General features: G+C 57.4%; 7 protein-coding genes across 7 annotated transcripts; 6 read left to right on the top strand and 1 right to left on the bottom strand.

The window, feature by feature from the left end:
• Window positions 1-114: 114 nt before the first annotated feature.
• Window positions 115-1,146, top strand: B0I36DRAFT_366319 (Alpha/Beta hydrolase protein; the record flags this gene model as incomplete). The annotated part of the gene is made up of 1 exon (XM_046159278.1): window positions 115-1,146. One exon carries the CDS (start codon window positions 115-117, stop codon window positions 1,144-1,146), a length of 1,032 nt encoding a protein of 343 aa, XP_046007916.1.
• A 1,496-nt stretch (window positions 1,147-2,642) lies between these two features.
• Window positions 2,643-3,271, top strand: B0I36DRAFT_366318 (uncharacterized protein; the record flags this gene model as incomplete). The annotated part of the gene is made up of 2 exons (XM_046159277.1): window positions 2,643-3,165; window positions 3,255-3,271. 2 exons carry the CDS (start codon window positions 2,643-2,645, stop codon window positions 3,269-3,271), a joined length of 540 nt encoding a protein of 179 aa, XP_046007915.1.
• Window positions 3,272-5,329: 2,058 nt separating this feature from the next.
• B0I36DRAFT_331313 (dienelactone hydrolase) lies at window positions 5,330-6,930 on the top strand. The gene is made up of 3 exons (XM_046154963.1): window positions 5,330-5,728; window positions 5,792-5,860; window positions 5,943-6,930. Exons 1-3 carry the CDS (start codon window positions 5,702-5,704, stop codon window positions 6,762-6,764), a joined length of 918 nt encoding a protein of 305 aa, XP_046007914.1. The 5' UTR covers window positions 5,330-5,701; the 3' UTR covers window positions 6,765-6,930.
• An 879-nt stretch (window positions 6,931-7,809) lies between these two features.
• B0I36DRAFT_250683 (uncharacterized protein) lies at window positions 7,810-9,588 on the top strand (the record flags this gene model as incomplete). Its single annotated transcript, XM_046150560.1, has 3 exons — window positions 7,810-8,193; window positions 8,273-9,441; window positions 9,501-9,588. 3 exons carry the CDS (start codon window positions 7,810-7,812, stop codon window positions 9,586-9,588), a joined length of 1,641 nt encoding a protein of 546 aa, XP_046007913.1.
• A 972-nt stretch (window positions 9,589-10,560) lies between these two features.
• Window positions 10,561-11,718, top strand: B0I36DRAFT_250018 (putative glucosamine-6-phosphate isomerase; the record flags this gene model as incomplete). The annotated part of the gene is made up of 3 exons (XM_046150520.1): window positions 10,561-10,624; window positions 10,723-11,417; window positions 11,512-11,718. The coding sequence occupies 3 exons, from the start codon at window positions 10,561-10,563 to the stop codon at window positions 11,716-11,718; spliced, it is 966 nt and encodes a 321-aa protein (XP_046007912.1).
• Window positions 11,623-14,020, bottom strand: B0I36DRAFT_161848 (uncharacterized protein). The gene is made up of 4 exons (XM_046148671.1): window positions 13,801-14,020; window positions 13,173-13,611; window positions 12,104-13,083; window positions 11,623-12,039 (listed from the first exon to the last, which is right to left on the bottom strand). Exons 1-4 carry the CDS (start codon window positions 13,946-13,948, stop codon window positions 11,792-11,794), a joined length of 1,815 nt encoding a protein of 604 aa, XP_046007911.1. The 5' UTR covers window positions 13,949-14,020; the 3' UTR covers window positions 11,623-11,791.
• A 271-nt stretch (window positions 14,021-14,291) lies between these two features.
• On the top strand, window positions 14,292-16,349 carry B0I36DRAFT_294963 (uncharacterized protein). The gene is made up of 2 exons (XM_046151832.1): window positions 14,292-14,638; window positions 14,720-16,349. The coding sequence occupies exons 1-2, from the start codon at window positions 14,503-14,505 to the stop codon at window positions 16,231-16,233; spliced, it is 1,650 nt and encodes a 549-aa protein (XP_046007910.1). The 5' UTR covers window positions 14,292-14,502; the 3' UTR covers window positions 16,234-16,349.
• Window positions 16,350-17,052: the final 703 nt, after the last annotated feature.

The following is a 17,052-nucleotide window of genomic DNA, read 5'->3' as shown; positions in this document are numbered from 1 at the left end:
ATTTGGCCCCCTCAACTTCGACCCAAGGGCAGCAAGTACATTCACTGCACAATCACAACAGACAACAAACTCAAACCGCTGCGTCTTACGAGTTTCCAAAAGACAACATCAACCATGGTCGCCATGACTGAAGGCCAGAAGGCCGTCGTGAGCCCCGAGGCTGTCGACTTCCTGACCAAGCTCAAGCATCTGCCCTTTGCCAGCCTGCTCTCTGGCGTCCTCACCATGCCGAGCCGCATCACCAGCCTGCGCGAGACTGTCGCCAGCAACATGGCTCCTGGAGAGGCCGCGCTCATCGAGAAACACGACCTGCGCATCAAGAGGGTCACGATCGGGGGTGTGCCCGTCGTGGTGATCGAGCCGCCCTTCATCGCCCCCGAGAAGCAGCACAAGATCATGTTCAACGTCTTTGGCGGCGGCTTTACGCTCGGCAGCCCCCAGGACCGCGCGGCCCTCATCACCGCCGCCGAACTCGGCGTCCGCGTCTACTCGCCCGACATCACTCGCTCCCCGGAGGCCCGGTACCCCGTGGCCCGCGACCAGTGTCTGGCTGTCTATCGGGCACTGATCCAACAGGGTCCCCCAGGGGGCAGCGGCCCGATCGACCCGGCTGATATCTACGCCCAGGGCAGCTCCTCTGGCGGCCAAATCCTGCTCTCCATGCTTATCCGGGCTCACATGGACAAGACGCCACTGCCTACAGCTGGACTGTACCTGTGCACACCTGCCGCAGACCTCTCTGGCGCGGGCGATTCGCTCGTGTCCAACGCAAGAGACCGTGACGTGCTGCCGGGCAGTTTCCTCTGGAGCATGGCGCAGCAGAACTACCCGCCCCTGGTGGACGGGGCCGCTGCGGGTGGGAGCTTCGACGACAAGGACCCGGAGTACTCGCCGGTCTACTACACGGGGTACGAGCCGTCGACGTTCCCCCGCACCGTCATTACCGTGGGCACGCGGGACTTCCTGATGAGCAGCGGGATCAGGATGTACTGGCGGCTGCGCGACGCCGGGGTCGAGGCGGAGCTGCTCGTGTACGAGGGCATGTGGCACGGCTTCAACTGGGACCAGAACGTGCCCGAGGCGAAGAAGGCCCGGGAGGACGTGTTCAGCTTTCTCGAGCGCAGGGACATAACGAATAAGGCATAGTTGCTGGCGGAAAGGGGCACGGATAAGGTTGGGTGTCACCGGGAGAGGAGAGCATACGTGCCTAGTCACAAGGCCGGGGGGGAAATACTCCGTTAGCAATGCGGACGAAATCAGATCGACTGTCTACGCAGAGAGCATCGTAGCTGTGCTAGTTGAACCATAATTCGAATCAGTTGTCTTCTTAGTACGCTTCGCCACAGCTGCAGCGGTGTGGAGTGTGCTAGATCGGGGTCACCGCTCGGATACAAGAGAGCTTCCTCAACAGAGATCAGCTAGGCTACCTCAGCAGAACACATATATCGTGCAAGCCTCTTGGCATCGTCAAGCGAGATGTAGTAAGGTTTCTAAGCCTGCTGCAGGCTTCGAAATCTGAGTGGTGATCCACGGCCTCATAGTGTGTCTTTCGGTCGGCCACTTAAGCAAAGCTGCTGTCAGGAAACTATCAAGGACTAAATGGGAATGCATTTGTCATTGCATTGCTTCGGTCCCGCGGAAATGGGTAGCGCCGGACGACAATTCGCGCAGGCAGATTTGCACAGCAGCCTCAAGATTCCGGGCTACTGCGCGATGACTGCTACGTACGTGAGCTGGCCCCTTGGCGGGCGCTGCCGCAGCTTAAAATGCTCAAAACCATCCGCCATTGGCACAGCCAGTAAGTTTCCCCTGCGAGATCGAGGTACGATGCTGGGGAAGCAGCCACTACTGTACCCCGCGTGGTGGCAAGCGCCACATCGGTCTGGACCTCTCACCCAAAGGGGGAAGAAAGCATTGTGATGGTGACAAAAAGGTTCTCGCTCTTTGCCAAGCCCCTAAAGACAATGCATGCATGGAAAATGTCGGGCGAGAACGCTCTTGGACGTGGCTCAAGCCGCTGGAAAGGCTAAGGCGAAGGAAGGTTTGAGATCTGATCGATTGCGCCACGATAGTCCGATTTCTGGCCAAACTCTCCGAGACGTCGCTCAAATAAGGCAAGGTCGGCCACATCACAACTCTGCTCGTGCCAAGAATGCGGCTTATACGGTGAATTACGCTTGGCATTCGATTGCCCTCCCCCTGGCTGCAACCTCTTCGTGTCGACGCCCAAGGACGACGGGCGATACTTCACGATCCATTGACTTTGCCTCAAGTGCGGGCATGTCGCCAAGAGTCTCCAACAGCACAGACCTGCGCCCACCAACTTTTCAACTCCAACCTGGCTGCAGAATTCATGCGACTTGGCAAAGCCAGAGTGCCGCCTACACGTCATGATGGTTTCTGGGTTGCGCTCGACAGACCAGGAGTCTGTCGATGGAGAAGAGACAGAGGGAATTCGCGCAGAGTCAAGAGTTTCCTGGGATGATGAGTGATGGAAGACACGACACCAGACAGGCAGTAATTTAACTATAAATATCATGGCATTGTCCACAACACTATACATGATTAGAACCAGCTCAGAGGCACAAACAAGACTATTACCACCCATACACCCATCACCATAAATCCAATCCGCAGTCAATATGCGCTCCCATCTATTTTCACTTTTGGCTCTTGTTGCCACAACCCTTGCCACACCCTTTGTTGAGTTCGACCTGGGGCCAGAGAATGCCCTCGAGGCTCGCACGTGGGACAAGGATGAAAAGTGCGTCGAGTTCGTCTACGGCCACGAGAACAAACATCTTGGCAAGTGCTGCGTCAAGCTCCGGGGCAAGCATCTCCACGTCGAGTACCCGGATATCAAAAAGGGCGAGTACACGGACGTCAACGTCATTGTCCAGACCCATCCCATCACCGAGGAAAACCACAAGAAATGGCCGCACAAGAGTGGCCACGAGGGTCCTTGCAGATACCGCAAGGGAAAGGCTTCGTGCAAGATCGACGTCCATCCGTCCTGGAGGGAGTGCGGCAAGAAGCTGTACATTGGTGTCCACGGCGATTGCGAGGTCCACGGGAAGCACGAGAGGGGCTGGGGTTATGGACAGTGCATCAAGAAGAACGCTCCGGGAAATTGCCCAAAGAGCTTTGACTGGAACAAACAGTGTCGTGAGTGTCCCTTGCTGTTTTCCATAAATTCAGGTTCAGACAGCTAACACACTCGATCTCAGATGACTGAGCATCCCTCCCTGAAACAGCCATGGCCATGTGGTAACATATGGCAATCCTGGACATCTACGTGGCGCCTTTTGGGTTTGCAGACTGTGGTGTTGCAGGAATGACCTTTTATCAATTTTGGCTTTTTTCTCAAGGCCCTTCCAAACTCTGATGTCTGGGTATTCCTGGAATTGCAAAGATAGGTCGGTGACGCTCAAACTGCGAGACCTGGTATAATCCAGAGCACACTCCTTTGGCATATCGCACGAGGAAATAAAATTTCCGGTTAGGCGAATCTTTTCCCGTGGTTATTCGAATAACACCTATGTGCGGATGTTAGTTTCTCTCGGCCCTGATGTCATTCTTGGGCCCATGAAGTAAAATAAAGCTGCTCTCAGCTCTTTGAGTCACGGAACAGGGAACCAGGAACTGTTGCTGGGTTCAACAGACAACGGCAGCAAACAGCCGGCACAGGTCTGGCCTGAGCCGTAGGCGCTCAAATAGGCAGCGCTCACCACTACATGAGATTCAATGGGTAGAATGACCGAATATATTAAAGACAGGAGCTTAGGTTTTGCGCATAGTCTTTGTCACGGCACCCCGATGACCGAGGCAAGGAGAGCACGCTCTGAAACTTGACGCGTTCCAAAACTCGGTCATATCCATCAACATAGAGCTCGCCTTCGATTCTCTTGTCGCTACGTTCGAGCTAACGCAGGGCTCGCCCCTCGCACGGCGCCCCGGCACGACGACTCCGAACCCCAATATCAGTCGCCAATACCTGCAGGAGCGGTGGCTTTGCTGCATGCACATGATCTCTGCCCATAAGTACTTCGTCTCTTATCTGTTGGACGAGTTCGCTGCGAATCAAGTCGTCAAGGAGTTCGGCCAGAGGATATCACTTGCGGGTACATTGGCACCAAGACCATGGCCATGGAAATGGATTCAGGGCCGACCGAGGGCGGTGTTCACACATCGAGAGACACTAGCAGCAGACATAACATTCGAGACTTGGGACTGCTGGGAAGGTTAGCAGGAGGGCAAATGATTCTGACCATGCTGGCAGAGGCACATCTCGAGGGCGGGTTGAATGAAGGATAATGGATCTGCTGGACTGTCTCCAGTCCCTGGAGTCGCAGATATGAAGCGAGTTGAACGTGTATCACAGTATGGGCTGGGTCCTCGCGAGGGGTATGCTCTGCGCGCTCAGGCATCCATGTGAAGCTATGCGCAGTAGCCATGGTCCTGTCGCCTGCTTCAGATATGCACGTACCGGCTTTGTTCGACGGTCTGGGTTGCAGTGCATCAGGGCTGATCCAGGTCGGAGTCTTAGCGCTGACCTCATGCATGGCCACAAAGCTTGACAGGACCGATGGAGAAGGCCGGATAGCCTGAGACCTCACATGGCGGACATGCAGGCTGGGTGGTTTACCTGAGCTGATAAGCACTTTGGTGATTGCTCCCGCACTGAATAGTGACGGATGACGGCGCTATATTCCCCGCGGGTTTCGAATGAGCGCTTTCTAGGTTGTTCAAAGCCTCGGAATCTTCCACATTGCAGACAGCTGCTGGTCTCTGTGGATCTGGGCAGCGTAATCCCAGGTGAAGCTCCTTGAACGAGACATGGCCGCTCTCGCAAGATTTCAAGATGCGGTATCCTAGTCCCCTGAACTGCGCGCGGATTCCCCGAACGGCCACCAAGGCGGACACCACTATGCAACCTTCGCGTTGGCTGGCATCGGCCGTGCGGCCGTTCTGTAGGCTGGAACACTGAGCAGATGATCCTTGAAGGGTCCTGGCTAGAAATGAAGGACCCCAGGCCGGGTATGCATGACAGATCTACTGCGTAACCTCGACCAGGCACACCGTGTGTGGAGCCCGGTGAGATTAAACGCAAGCCCCCTGGCTCAGCCCTCGGGCCTCGTGGGAGCGGCACAACTCTGCGCCGGGAGGCTTGCCAGGAGGTCCCTGATTGGCCAGGCCGCCGAGCAGGCCGCGAGCGAGTCGCGAGAGCGCACCGACTCGGGCGGGCTCTGGGTGTATTATTACTGTGGACAAAGTGCTGCCTAAGCCCGTGACGTCCCTGTGGCTCCGCTGGGCCCGACGCCACGCGGGCGGTTTCTGCCCCCGCGCGTCGCTTTTGTGGCAGCACGAGGCCCCCGCTCAAGCCGTTTCTTGGTGCTGGTAGGGCTGCAGCCTGTGACGAAGATGGCCCGAGGCGCTCTTGATCGGCGGCGAATGCACCCCGTCGCACAGAGAAAGCCTATGCTCACGGCGACATTTGGAGGCCGTGGGCCAGATGCCAATCTCGATAAATACCATGGATCGGCTGCCTCCTGTCAGCTTGGCATCCCCTTCATTCTCGTCATCCTCAGCTTAGACAACAACGTCAATCATCGGCCCCTTTCGCATCAAAGCAAATCTCGCCATCAAACTGAACAACTCGAAGCACAAAACGTCAACCAGCACAACCGCACGGACCACGACCATGGCTGCCGCCACAGAGAACAAGGAGGTCGGTGCCAACTTGTACCTGCGGGAGATACACCATGGGCAATTGGAGCTGACACTTGCACAGAACTGCCCCATCCAGGCCTTCAAGGACAAGACGGGCCAGGACGCACCAGTCTGCACACAATGCATCAGCGTAAGGGCTGCCCCTCATTCTGCGGCTCCAAACAGGCCACGAAGTAGTTTTTGAATCTGACATCTCTTGCGCACACTCTCAGGGCTCCATACATAAAGGCCTGCCCAAGGGCACCATCGAGAAGCTCCACGGCCTGGACACCTACGTCATTGGCAACCGCGAGAGCCCCCGCGGCATCATTGTCATGTACACCGACATCTTTGGCCTTTCGCTGCCCAACAACAGGCTCATTGCCGACTCGTACGCACAGAGCGGCGAGTGGCTCGTCTACGTGCCCGACTTCTTCGAGGGCGACCACGCCCCGCTCAAGTTTGCCGACGTTGCCATCCCCGTCGACGCCGCCAAGCAGTCCAAGCTGTCCTTCTTCACGGGCCTGCTCATGACCGCCCCGTCCGGCATCAGCTGGCTCATGCGCCACAAGGACGGCCCCACAGACAAGACCTGCATGGACTTCCTCGAGAGCCTCCGCCGCGAGACGCTCCCCACGGGCAAGAAGATCGGCATGGTCGGCATGTGCTGGGGCGGGCGCTACTCGAGCCGCGCTACCCTCGAGAAGTACATGATTAGCGTCGACGACAAGCGCGTGCCCCTTGTCGATGCTGGCGTCGCGCTGCACCCCAGCAACATGGTCCTGCCCGACGACGCGCAAAACATGGTTGTCCCCTTCAGCTACGGGTGGGGCGAGAAGGACACCAACACCAAGATTGAGCTCTGCGGCAAGGTCAAGGAGCTCCAGGCTGAGGAGGCAAAGGCCGGCAGGAAGGTGCCCGAGGTCGAGCACAAGATCTACACACCCGGCCGGCACGGCTTTGCCGTCAGGGGTAACCCTGATGACCCTGCCGAGAAGAAGTGTCTCGAGGACTCGGTCCAACAAGTCCTCACATGGTTCGACCGCTGGCTTTGAGGTCTCGAGAGACAATGAGCTCCGCTCATGATAATTTGCGACGTGTGTCGAGCAGAGGTTGCGCGAGGCAGCTGTAGGATCTGTGCGCGCGAATCGCAGTGTTTTTGTTTATGTTAGATACCACTTTAGACTTGTTCAGATGAATCATGACCTTTTGTATCGCTTACATTCCCTACGGTCAAAAAGTGAAAGCCTGGCTCCTCGTCTTGACGACCTCTCGGTCCTCACTGGAGCTGCCCATGATGATGCAGGTAAGGGTCGAGTTTTAATGTTTATTATACTGTCACTTCGGCTTCTGACATGATCGTAACGATCGCACACAACCCGACCGAGCTCCTCCTTGCGATACATTTCTCCACGGCTCTTCAACGACGGCCGCTTCGTGAATTCTCCGGCCAAGCCATTGGTTCTCCACAGTCAGAAGGCTTGTCTGCGCCTCCCTTGCAGCGGCCGCGTCCTAGGCATGTGGGGTCTGGTCCTGTTCGCTGGTCATCCGGGCTTTGCCGGACTTCTCCAAGGCCTATCTTCGCCAGCCGTCCAGCAGCACAACCGGTACTCCGCCGCTTCCGCGTATGCAAGGGCCCGGCAAGGGGACGTTTGCTAAGCTTTTTGGCCTGCGGCTCCACGTTCGATGCTGGTTGGTGGACGTTGGAGAGATCGGCAATCCTTGTCCCACGTCGAACCCCGCATGGCTCTTGATAGACTGTGCCTCCCAGACGCATGGCAGCGTTGTCGAGAGGATTTTTTTGTCTCCAAGTCGCACGCTACCCCAATGATATAGTGTGATTCCGGAACAGCAAGTGCGGGGACTTGGCTGACCAGCGCGACAGTAGCCTTATCAGTCTTGAAGCAGGGCCTTGGGCACCGCCGTCTCCTGATCGGCCCAGCTCCAAGCCGACGGATGAGGACAATGACGTGGACGGCTCTATAAAATCTGCCATGTGCGCTCTTCTGAGGGGCTAGAGGCCCTTCCTTGTCTACGTGCCCATCTTGGCAACCCCGTCATTCCAGACTCAAGATAATTCCCCTAGCGACTGCCGCCACGATGAAGTCTTCTGCGGTCGTGAGCAATGTGCTCGCCTGTGGACTGTTGGCCTTGCGGGGTGCCCAGGCCGTTACTCTCTCGCCAAACACGCAAGATCTGTTTGACGAGTCGATGAACTTCCTCGACACCATCTATGATCGTTCCGCATCGTACCTGTACTACTTCTACTACCCCTTGGCTGCTGGCCCGCATGAGACTCGCTCTTCGGTCTGGTATGCCACCGGCCTGCTTCAGCGGAACAAGGGCGACGATGTTGAGCAAGCTGTCAAGATCATCAAGGCCGTCATTGGTGATCAGGAGAAGAACAAGACTCTGCAGTGGTTCGGAGACTACACAGTCTACCCAGAGCAGCCGACTGTTGGCACAGAAGCATATCCGGCAGTGGTGCGTATTTCCCTTTCCACATGCTGGTGAACTTGGCCCCCGAGGTGAACTAACCTTTTTTGTGGCGGGGGACCTACAGATTTACAACTCGTGGGATCCCAACTGGAGAGGCTTTATTGGCACCAACCTGATTGTCATCTACGAGGAGTTCCAGCATCTCCTGCCGCAGGATGTGCAGGGCTTGATCGTGGAGAGCATGGTCAACAACACCATTGGCGACAGCTACCGTGTCGGTGGGGTGGACGACGACAATCTATTCCCCTCGTACAGTAATCCCTCCTTGATGCGTGCTGTCGCCTCTGGGTGGACTGGCCGCAAGGTCAATGACGCCAACATGACGGCTGCAGGCGAAATGTACGCGCAGGAGATTCTCGACCTCTTCAACCTCAACAACACGCTTTCCGAGTTCAACAGCGGCACCTACGCCGGCGTCTCGATCTACGCGCTCACGCTGTGGGCCAAGTACATGCCCCAGGACTCCATCATGGGCCAGAACGGTGCTCGCATGCTCAAGCAGGTGTGGGAGACGACTGCGGCTCTGTACAACCCTCTTCTCCGCAACCTCGCCGGGCCCTGGGACCGGTCCTACGGCTACGACATGAACAAGTATGTGGCCATCCTCGGAATCTACCTGTGGTCGCTCTTGGGCAAGGACCAGGCCTTCGGGGAGAAGTCGCGGGTGTGGTCGCTCGCCCACGCCGACGACTTTGAGTACGCGCCCCTCATTGCAGTGCTCGCCCCCTTCCACGACTCGCTCGTGTCCGACTGCACCATCGCCAGCCTCAAGTCTACCAGGGAGCACACCGTCACCACCTCGGCGTTCGCCCCGCCGCACGACATGGTCCCGCGTAACGTGACGACCTGGATGTATGCCAACCTCACCATCGGCGCCGAGTCGTTCCGCCAGGACGTCCTCGGCGGTGCCCGCGCGGACAACTCGCAGTGGAACCCCGCCGTTGTGCAGTGGGCACGTCCCTACGACAGCTCTGTCGGATACATGACCCTGCACGCCAGCGAGATGGCGCTTGACGTCGGCGTGGCTCCGTATGCGCTTAACCTGACATATCCGGCAGGCAACTCGTCGAGCTCCTTCACCTTCTTGATCGCCCCGAATCCGTTGGGCCAGAAGAGGGACATCACCGACCTGGCGGACATCAACGGCTTGAAGTTTGAGGTTGGCGGCACGGTCGATCCCAAGCCGCAGTCTACGTTCTGCGGGCTTGTTGGTGGAACCTGCAGCATTATTCAGTAAGTGGCGAACCTTTATGCGCGCCTCATGAACATTGACGCTAATTCTATTCCTCTAGCGGCTTCGAGTTTTGGAACTTGACTTTCACAATGCCAGCCGGCAGCACCGAGGTGCCTAGTATCACTTTCAAGTTTGAGCTGGAATGAGTGATCAAGGCTACTGAGTGAATCCTGGATTGAACTCAGCGTGCGTCTTCAATATAATGAGCCACCTGAACAACATGGGACACTCTTACCAGATAATCAATACGATGCTGGAAATAAAATTACGTTCAAATCCCTCAAAGATCCTGCCACGACCACGTTCACAAATAATGTGCAATCCATGTTCAAAGTCATTCCCTGCCTCACAATCAAAATTTAGCTACACAGGTTCGCACATAATTCATCTTCGTCGGGTTGCGTCAAAAGAAAACCCCCCAAAAAACCAGACAATTGTGTCCCAGGAATGCGATCTTTATTGCAGATCAATTGTCCTACAGTATAATGAATGCAGATATGGGTTCTTTTATGAAAATCATTGATCGAACGTATTACTCCGACTCACAATCATACTACCGTGGAGGGCAACAGGTTCAAATATTAGGCCAGTTAGGGTAATTCTCCGCACAAACTTCCGTGTGTGGGGTTCGTCGTGGGGTCTATTACTCTCGAGCTCGAGGCAGCACAGCCCGGCCAAGACCGGGCTTCTCCGAGCCCACAGAGCTGGGACCGGGTGGGCCACAAGGCTTATCGCGTCATCCAGCCAATCCCACGTAATGGAGAGCGTTCCGCCTTGAGTATCACCAGTCAGAGCCTACCGGCCAAGCCATGTCAACCGGGTGGAAGAAGACAGGACTGGGGCCGGTAGCCTGTCAAGGCTGGTTGGTGTGACTTGACTGAAATGAGCCTGGCCGGTGTCTATGGAGTGTGTCATGACGTTCCAAGCTGGTCTCATATAAGGCGTGCCCCGGACACGGCCGGCTTCGCGTGCAGCGGGACATCTTAGTGCGGTGCCATTACAACCTCAACTGAACAAGGCATCCTGAATCTTTCATACGACGTCAGATTGCATTCCTGAGCAGCTGTTACCTCCACTCTTGTCCTACTCCTCGATTACATAAGTACAACTCAAGCAATATGCGTCTGGTCATCCGCGAAGACCCCTCATCGGCGTCTCAGTACGCTGCCGAATACATCATCAGTCAGTCCCGCCGCCCGACTCACTCATACGACATTACATATTGCCTCGTCTGCCTTGCGAAAACACTTTGCTAACTCGTCGTTGGTGCGCCACTACAGAACGCATTAATGCCTCCGCCCCGACACCGGAAAAGCCGTTTGTCCTCGGTCTGCCGACGGGCAGCAGCCCCCTGACGATATACAAGATCTTTGTCGAAGCCTACCGGGCCGGCCGGATCTCGTTCCGCAATGTCGTCACCTTCAACATGGACGAGTACGTCGGCCTGCCGCGCGAGCACCCCGAGTCGTACCACTCCTTTATGCACAAGCACCTCTTCAAGCACGTCGACATACAACCCGCCAACATTAACATGCTCGACGGCAACGCCGCGAGCCTGAGGGAAGAGTGCGCTGCTTACGAGGCCAAGATCAAAGCCGCCGGCGGCATCGAGCTCTTCCTGGGCGGTGTGGGCAGCGATGGGCACATTGCCTTCAACGAGCCCGGGTCCAGCCTGGCCAGCCGGACCAGAGTCAAGTCCCTGGCGGACGAGACGAGGCTGGCGAACGCGCGCTTCTTTGGTGGCGATGTCGAGGCCGTGCCCAGCATGGCTCTGACGGTGGGCGTGCAGACGGTCATGGACGCGCGGGAGGTCGTCATCATCGCCACGGGCCCGTCAAAGGCGCTGGCCATCCAGCAGGCCGTCGAGGGCGGCGTGAGCCACCTGTGTACGCTGTCGTGTCTGCAGATGCACCCTTGCAGCATGGTGGTTGTGGACAACGACGCGACGGCCGAGATGAAGGTCAAGACGGTGAATGTGAGTCAAAAAGCAACCAACCCCGCCCCTGGGTGAATACTGCCCTCTCTCTGTTGATCCTCGCGTGGCTGACTTGCGATTTTGTCAAACGCAGTACTTCCGTGGTGTCGAGAGCACCATCCGCAAAAAGCAATACTCGGCAAAGTCAGACCCGCTCGAGCCGATGATGCTCACCCCTGACTCGCCAGAGTCATTACCGGCCGATAATGACGACCTGCAGCCAGACAACATGGCCTCGCGGATCAAGTGGTCGGGAAGGCTGGCTGCCAGATCTGCCACCATGCCGATCTCGATGTACTAGGTGTCACTACTGGTCTTTTCTTTTTGGGTGTTCCGGGCAATAAATGGGTTTTTTGGTCTCTAGAAATTATTGTTTATACCATGTGATCGAATTGTTGCAGGCTGACTTGGTCGAAGATCTGCCAAGAGTAGTCGAGGGAAGCTTCGTTCATGAGACCGACCCCTTGGTCGTCTTGTTGTTGCTGCATCAGAGTTGTGCCCTGTGGTGTCTGTACGCCCTGGAGGCTGCTCTCGAGGCGGGCGATAAGTTTGTCGCAAAGACCCGGGCTGGGCCTGGTCATTTTCTTGAGCATCTGCAGATGCAGCCGGATGTTGTGGAGGTCTAGCCGTAGAACGTTAGTAGGTCGTCGAGGCACAGCTAAAGGTCAATCAAACACTGGACTTACCGTCCGCTTCGCCGACGCCACCTTCGATACCCTGAACAACTATGAGTGCGGCCCACGTGATCATTACAAGATCCCAGTTGGACCAGATGGAGTCGTCGTGGAGGTGCAGCTTCAGCGTGGCCTGTGCTGAGAGGAGCAGCTCATGTTGCTCGACAGGCGAGATATTCCTAGACCACAAGTTGCAACCTCTGGCCGGATGGTAGATGGAGAGAACCACCAGCCGGTGGAGCACATACTGGCGGAAGATGAGCTTGCGGTTCTGGTCCGCGCCCTGAGGTCCGTTGGTGAACTCGACAAGCCACTCGTCAAGCTGCCTGGCCCAGTCTCGAATGACGGCGGCATCGACGGCCGTGAGGCTGCTGGTGAGGTTGTCGCTGATGGGCGTCGACACGTTGTCGGTAAAGCAAGACCAGATGGTTGGCAGGCGCCGTCCGGTAAAATGGCTCAGGCCGACATGCATCATGCGCGACAAGCGATACAGCTGGTCGCCATGGGAGGACCGTAATACTGGCAGCGGTGACTCGATGGGAATCACAGGGCACGACAAATGAAGCGAGGCGTGCTCAAGGTCGACAATCTGCACGCCACTGAACAGCCTCCGCCACTGCCGGGCAGAGTCGTCCCCGAGGGCAGGAGCATGCTCGAGAAGTAAGCGATATGCAACCGAGATCCAGAGCCCCGTCTCACGGACGTTGGCTTCTGTGAGCAGGCCGGCGAGGACGATACCAAGCACCGTCTGAAACGCCCACTCGCCCGCAGCAACCAAGTCTGCCGGGACTTGACCGATAGCGCTGCCAGGGATGCTGAGATGTGCAATGGCGTTGCAGAGCACGGTGAAGTAGTGAGGACCACTCTCTGCAACCTCTGCCGGCCCGCGAGTGCTGGAGCAGTAGAGGATCGACGCAAGGAGGACCGGCACGGGAGATGTGAAGGACTGCTTGTCCGGCATGAAGTGGAGGCCGGGCATGCGCTCGTGGAACCTGAGGGAGCACGAGACTGTCAGAATCACGACCACGTGGCACAAAATGCAGCACAGCAGATACAAAGACGACAGGATGGTCTGACATACGAGGACCAGAGCTCGGCAATCGAAGCCTTGCGCCACGTTGACGAAGGCACGGCTTTGACTGGACAGCACTGCTTGAGCACGGCCAAGGCGTCCCACAAGGGGCCAAAAGCAGGGTCGCCAAAGGAGTCATCGTCCTCACTGTCAGACACCGCCGCGACCCGGCTGACGTCAAAGTGGCTCGGGTCGCTGTCTGCCGTGGCAGACTTTGAGCCGGAGAGGCCTAGGCAGTCTTCAATGACGCGGAGCCGGTCAATGACGTCTCTCTTGAACTGCTCGTCCGAGACCTGAGCACGCTCGCTCAGCCCCAGGAGATCGGGCAGCGTGGCCGCATTGGCCCTTGGCACAAAGACACAAGGCAGGCCCGCACGGTGACAGCGGCGGCAGGTGTCGTTTCTCCCGTGGATGGGAGTGCATCGCATCTTCTGCTTGCGGCAGTTGACTGTGGTGGCAGGGGGGTCAGCCAGTGGGTCAGCCAAGCTTCCCGTCCTCCACGGCGGCCCGTCCAACTGCCGGCACTTGGACTTGGCCAACAGGAGGAGGAGGCGGAGGAGGAGGCCCTCTGGGGGGCCAGCAAGTGAGGGGAAGGGGGTCCATAGGGGGGTTCGTGTCTGTCTGTGGTGGTGCTTACTGCAGGCCTTGCGAGCCTTTGGCTCTGTAGGGGAGGTGGAGGCCACTGTTGCTGGGCCCTGACCGCCGCCGCCGCCGTCGCGGGGGCCGCCATGCTGAGGCAGCGTCGCAGTGCTTGTGGGAAAGGCCTCGCTGCTGTTTGCCGACATGTCGCTCGACTCGTGTGTCTGTCGTCGCGCGGAGGGCGGGCGAACAGAGCGTCGACTCTCGGTGAAAGCGCCGGCAAAGTAAGGGAGCAAGTGGGCAAGCTCGGCGGCGGGCCCAGCTCCCCAGAAATGCCATCCATGACCACCGCGAGCCGACGGGCCAACCCGACTTTTGCCGGGCACGGCCGTACCGCCCCGGGCCCAGCCGGGGCGGAGCACGGCCTCTCCAGGGGCCCTTTGCCGCTCAACAAGCCCGCCTGCCCTGCCTGTTGCATCTGAAATGCTGCCAGTCCGAGTCGGGCCTTTCCTAGCGCTGTCCCTGCTTGCTCAGAATTGCTCCGGCTAATTTCCAGGGCTGCCGCTGTTTGTCCCTGAGATCGACACAGGGTGAAATCTTTCCTGGCACCGCCAGCCAGGTCACAAAAGGCACGCCTCGGGAGCCAAGTACCTTGATTCGTGAGCCTCTTGCGACCTCTACCACAACAACTGACTGAACCCATCACCTCACATCTCAGGCAGCCAGGCTTCTTCCTTCATGTCGTCGCCTCTGCCTTGACATGACGAACCCGGTGCCGCGATGGGACGCCAGCGACAGCCCCGCGGCTGCGGCTGCAGCTGAGCTTATCGAGGCTCAGTTTGATCTCAGCCCCGACACCATCAACCACATTACGCGGCAGCTTGGCGCCAGGCTCAGTATGGTGAACTCCCTCATCTGATTAGATATCGATCGCCACTCGAGGGACAGACAAAGATTGCTAACTCCCTTCCTCACAGGACTTGGCCTGCAATCACAGCAGCCGTTCCAGCTGCCGGCTTTCGTGACCAGCGTCCCCAACGGCTCAGAAAAGGGTACCTTTCTCGCCATAGACCTGGGCGGGACCAACTGCCGCATCTGCTCGGTGACCCTGAATGGCGATGGCACGTTCGCAGTCACGCAGAACAAGGCAGCCGTCGCCCTGGACCTGCGGGTCAACGCCAGCTACAAGCCGCTGTTCGCCTTTATCGCGGCCAAGCTGGCGGACTTCCTGGCCGCGGAGCTAGGCCCGGGCAAGCAGGAGAGTGGCGAGACCTCGTCAGTCCCGTACCGGCTCGGCTTTACTTTCAGCTTCACCTGTGACCAGACGTCAGTGGCACAGGGGACGCTGATCCACTGGGACAAAGGCTGGGACATACCCGAGGCCATTGGCAAAGACCCCTGTGTTTTGCTGCAGGAAGCCATTGACGCCATCAAACTACCCGTGCGGGTATGCGTGCTCGCCAACGACAGCGTCGGCACATTACTGACGCGCTCCTACATCTCTCGGTCTTCGGCGCCGACGCTCGCCGGCGTCATCTTCGGCACCGGCACAAACGCCGCGTACGTGGAGCGGCTTCACAACGTCACGCGCCTGCCCAAGGAAGATCGACCACATCCAGCAAGGGAATCAGAGGACATCATGGTCATCAACACGGAGTGGGGATGCCTCGATGACGGCATGGGAATCGTGCCGAGCACAGAGTTCGACGACATGCTGGACCGCGAGTCTGCGGATCAAGGAGGTCAGATGCTCGAGAAGCGCGTGTCGGGAATGTACTTGGGCGAGCTCCTGAGACTCGTCATCGCAAGCCTGATGGACAAGGGAGCCCTGACAATGGTGCTCGTGGACGACTCTTCGATGCTCAGGAGATATTGCATCGACAGCTCGTTCTTGTCAGCGCTCGCGGAGCACGAGGGGGCCGGCGACGTGTGCAAGACGAGAGATCTCATCTCGAAAGTGGTTGGGGCGGATAGCGTAAGCGAGGCCGATGCGATGATCATCAGCCGTGCGGCTCGGGCAATTGCGCAACGGGCAGCCCGACTTGCTGGGGCTGCGCTGGCAGCTGTCATTATCCAGTCAGGCCGCCTGGGTGCCGGACAGGGCAAGGAGGCCGACCAAAAGGTTGTCGTAAAGCAGAAGACCGCCGCCGCCGTTGGCCGGACGACAATCATGGGTATACTTGACGACTTCTGCGGTGCTCTGTCGCTGTTCACGAGGAAGGTCCTCCACGCATTTGGCATCTCTCGCTGGCGCAGCCGAGCCCCTGCGGCGATACTCAGCGAGACTGCGGCTGGTGAGATCATCGACATTGGTGTAGATGGGTCTCTCATTGAGTTTTACCCTGGCTTTGAAGACGAGATGAGGGTTGCCTTGCGGCAAGTAACAGAAATTGGTCTCGCGGGTGAGCAGAGGGTCAGGATAGGAATGGCGAAAGACGGCTCGGGCGTCGGCGCTGCCTTGATGGCGCTGGCGGCCACAAAGACTGAGTAAGGTCTGGGATTGCATGCATGGCGCCTTTTGCACAAAAGCACCACTGTCTCTTTGCATTGTTTTGATTAAGCGATTTGACTTTCAGATAGGGCTGAAGAGCTGTAGAGACAACGGCGGCATATATAGAGGTAATTTAGATGAGAACCAACTATGCCAGATCAAACTGTGTCTAACTTATCTGAGCCCCCGGGCAGTTTAACAGCAACGTGGAAACTTATCCCTCAGCCTTACTGCCACCACAAGTTCTGGACATGTCTGAGGATATCCCAGTCCTAACCGCTCGCCAGCCCCAGTACGTCCAGCCGCTCCTCCGCTTCTCTGGGGTGGCGCTTTGCAGATGACCCAGGTCGGGGTTTTCAACTATCTGCCGAATGCAGAGCAGCTCGTCGACCATAACCTGGCTGGTGGATCACTGCAAATCGGCAAAGTTGCGATTGCCCCAAGAGAATTTAGAGCTGCCATACTTGCCTTCGAGACTGAATCCAAGCATAAAGTAGTATGCTAGTATTAAGAAATTTAACACATTGGGCCTCGCATTTGCGCTGGAAATTATGCCGATGAGGCATTTAGGCTGCCACCGTCACTGCCATGCTTGAGAACAAGACTGTACTAAACATTAAGTATCTGCTCTACCTACTCTCCCAGAGGAAACAATGCATGAGGATAAACAATGAACGAAGCTAGTTGGTGAACGAGGAACTACAAGCAACAGACAAGTTGCGAAACCCAAAGTCTTAGACTGATGACCACAGCCACATGATGCCGTCGAGACTATTATTAAACCGTGACCAAGGAAAAGAAATCAAGACAAACTGGACT

Source organism: Microdochium trichocladiopsis (genome assembly GCF_020744255.1).
Source record: "Microdochium trichocladiopsis strain MPI-CAGE-CH-0230 chromosome Unknown B0I36scaffold_9, whole genome shotgun sequence".
Lineage (NCBI taxonomy): Eukaryota > Fungi > Ascomycota > Sordariomycetes > Xylariales > Microdochiaceae > Microdochium > Microdochium trichocladiopsis.
The sequence above is the reverse complement of the archived record's forward strand: the minus strand, read 5'-3'. Positions and strand labels throughout refer to the sequence as shown.

Excerpts from the sequence above, each read along its gene's own strand:
- B0I36DRAFT_161848 (XM_046148671.1), bottom strand. The coding sequence starts at position 13,948 with ATGTCGGCAAACAGCAGCGAGGCCTTTCCCACAAGCACTGCGACGCTG. Across the intron at positions 13,612-13,800 it reads AAAGGCTCGCAAGGCCTGCA|TCAACTGCCGCAAGCAGAAG; the intron begins GTAAGCACCACC and ends CTGCCACCACAG. Across the intron at positions 13,084-13,172 it reads ATTGCCGAGCTCTGGTCCTC|GTTCCACGAGCGCATGCCCG; the intron begins GTATGTCAGACC and ends GTGCTCCCTCAG.
- B0I36DRAFT_331313 (XM_046154963.1), top strand. The coding sequence starts at position 5,702 with ATGGCTGCCGCCACAGAGAACAAGGAG. Across the intron at positions 5,729-5,791 it reads CCGCCACAGAGAACAAGGAG|AACTGCCCCATCCAGGCCTT; the intron begins GTCGGTGCCAAC and ends ACACTTGCACAG. Across the intron at positions 5,861-5,942 it reads TCTGCACACAATGCATCAGC|GGCTCCATACATAAAGGCCT; the intron begins GTAAGGGCTGCC and ends GCACACTCTCAG.
- B0I36DRAFT_294963 (XM_046151832.1), top strand. The coding sequence starts at position 14,503 with ATGACGAACCCGGTGCCGCGATGGGACGCCAGCGACAGCCCCGCGGCT. Across the intron at positions 14,639-14,719 it reads GCAGCTTGGCGCCAGGCTCA|GACTTGGCCTGCAATCACAG; the intron begins GTATGGTGAACT and ends CCTTCCTCACAG.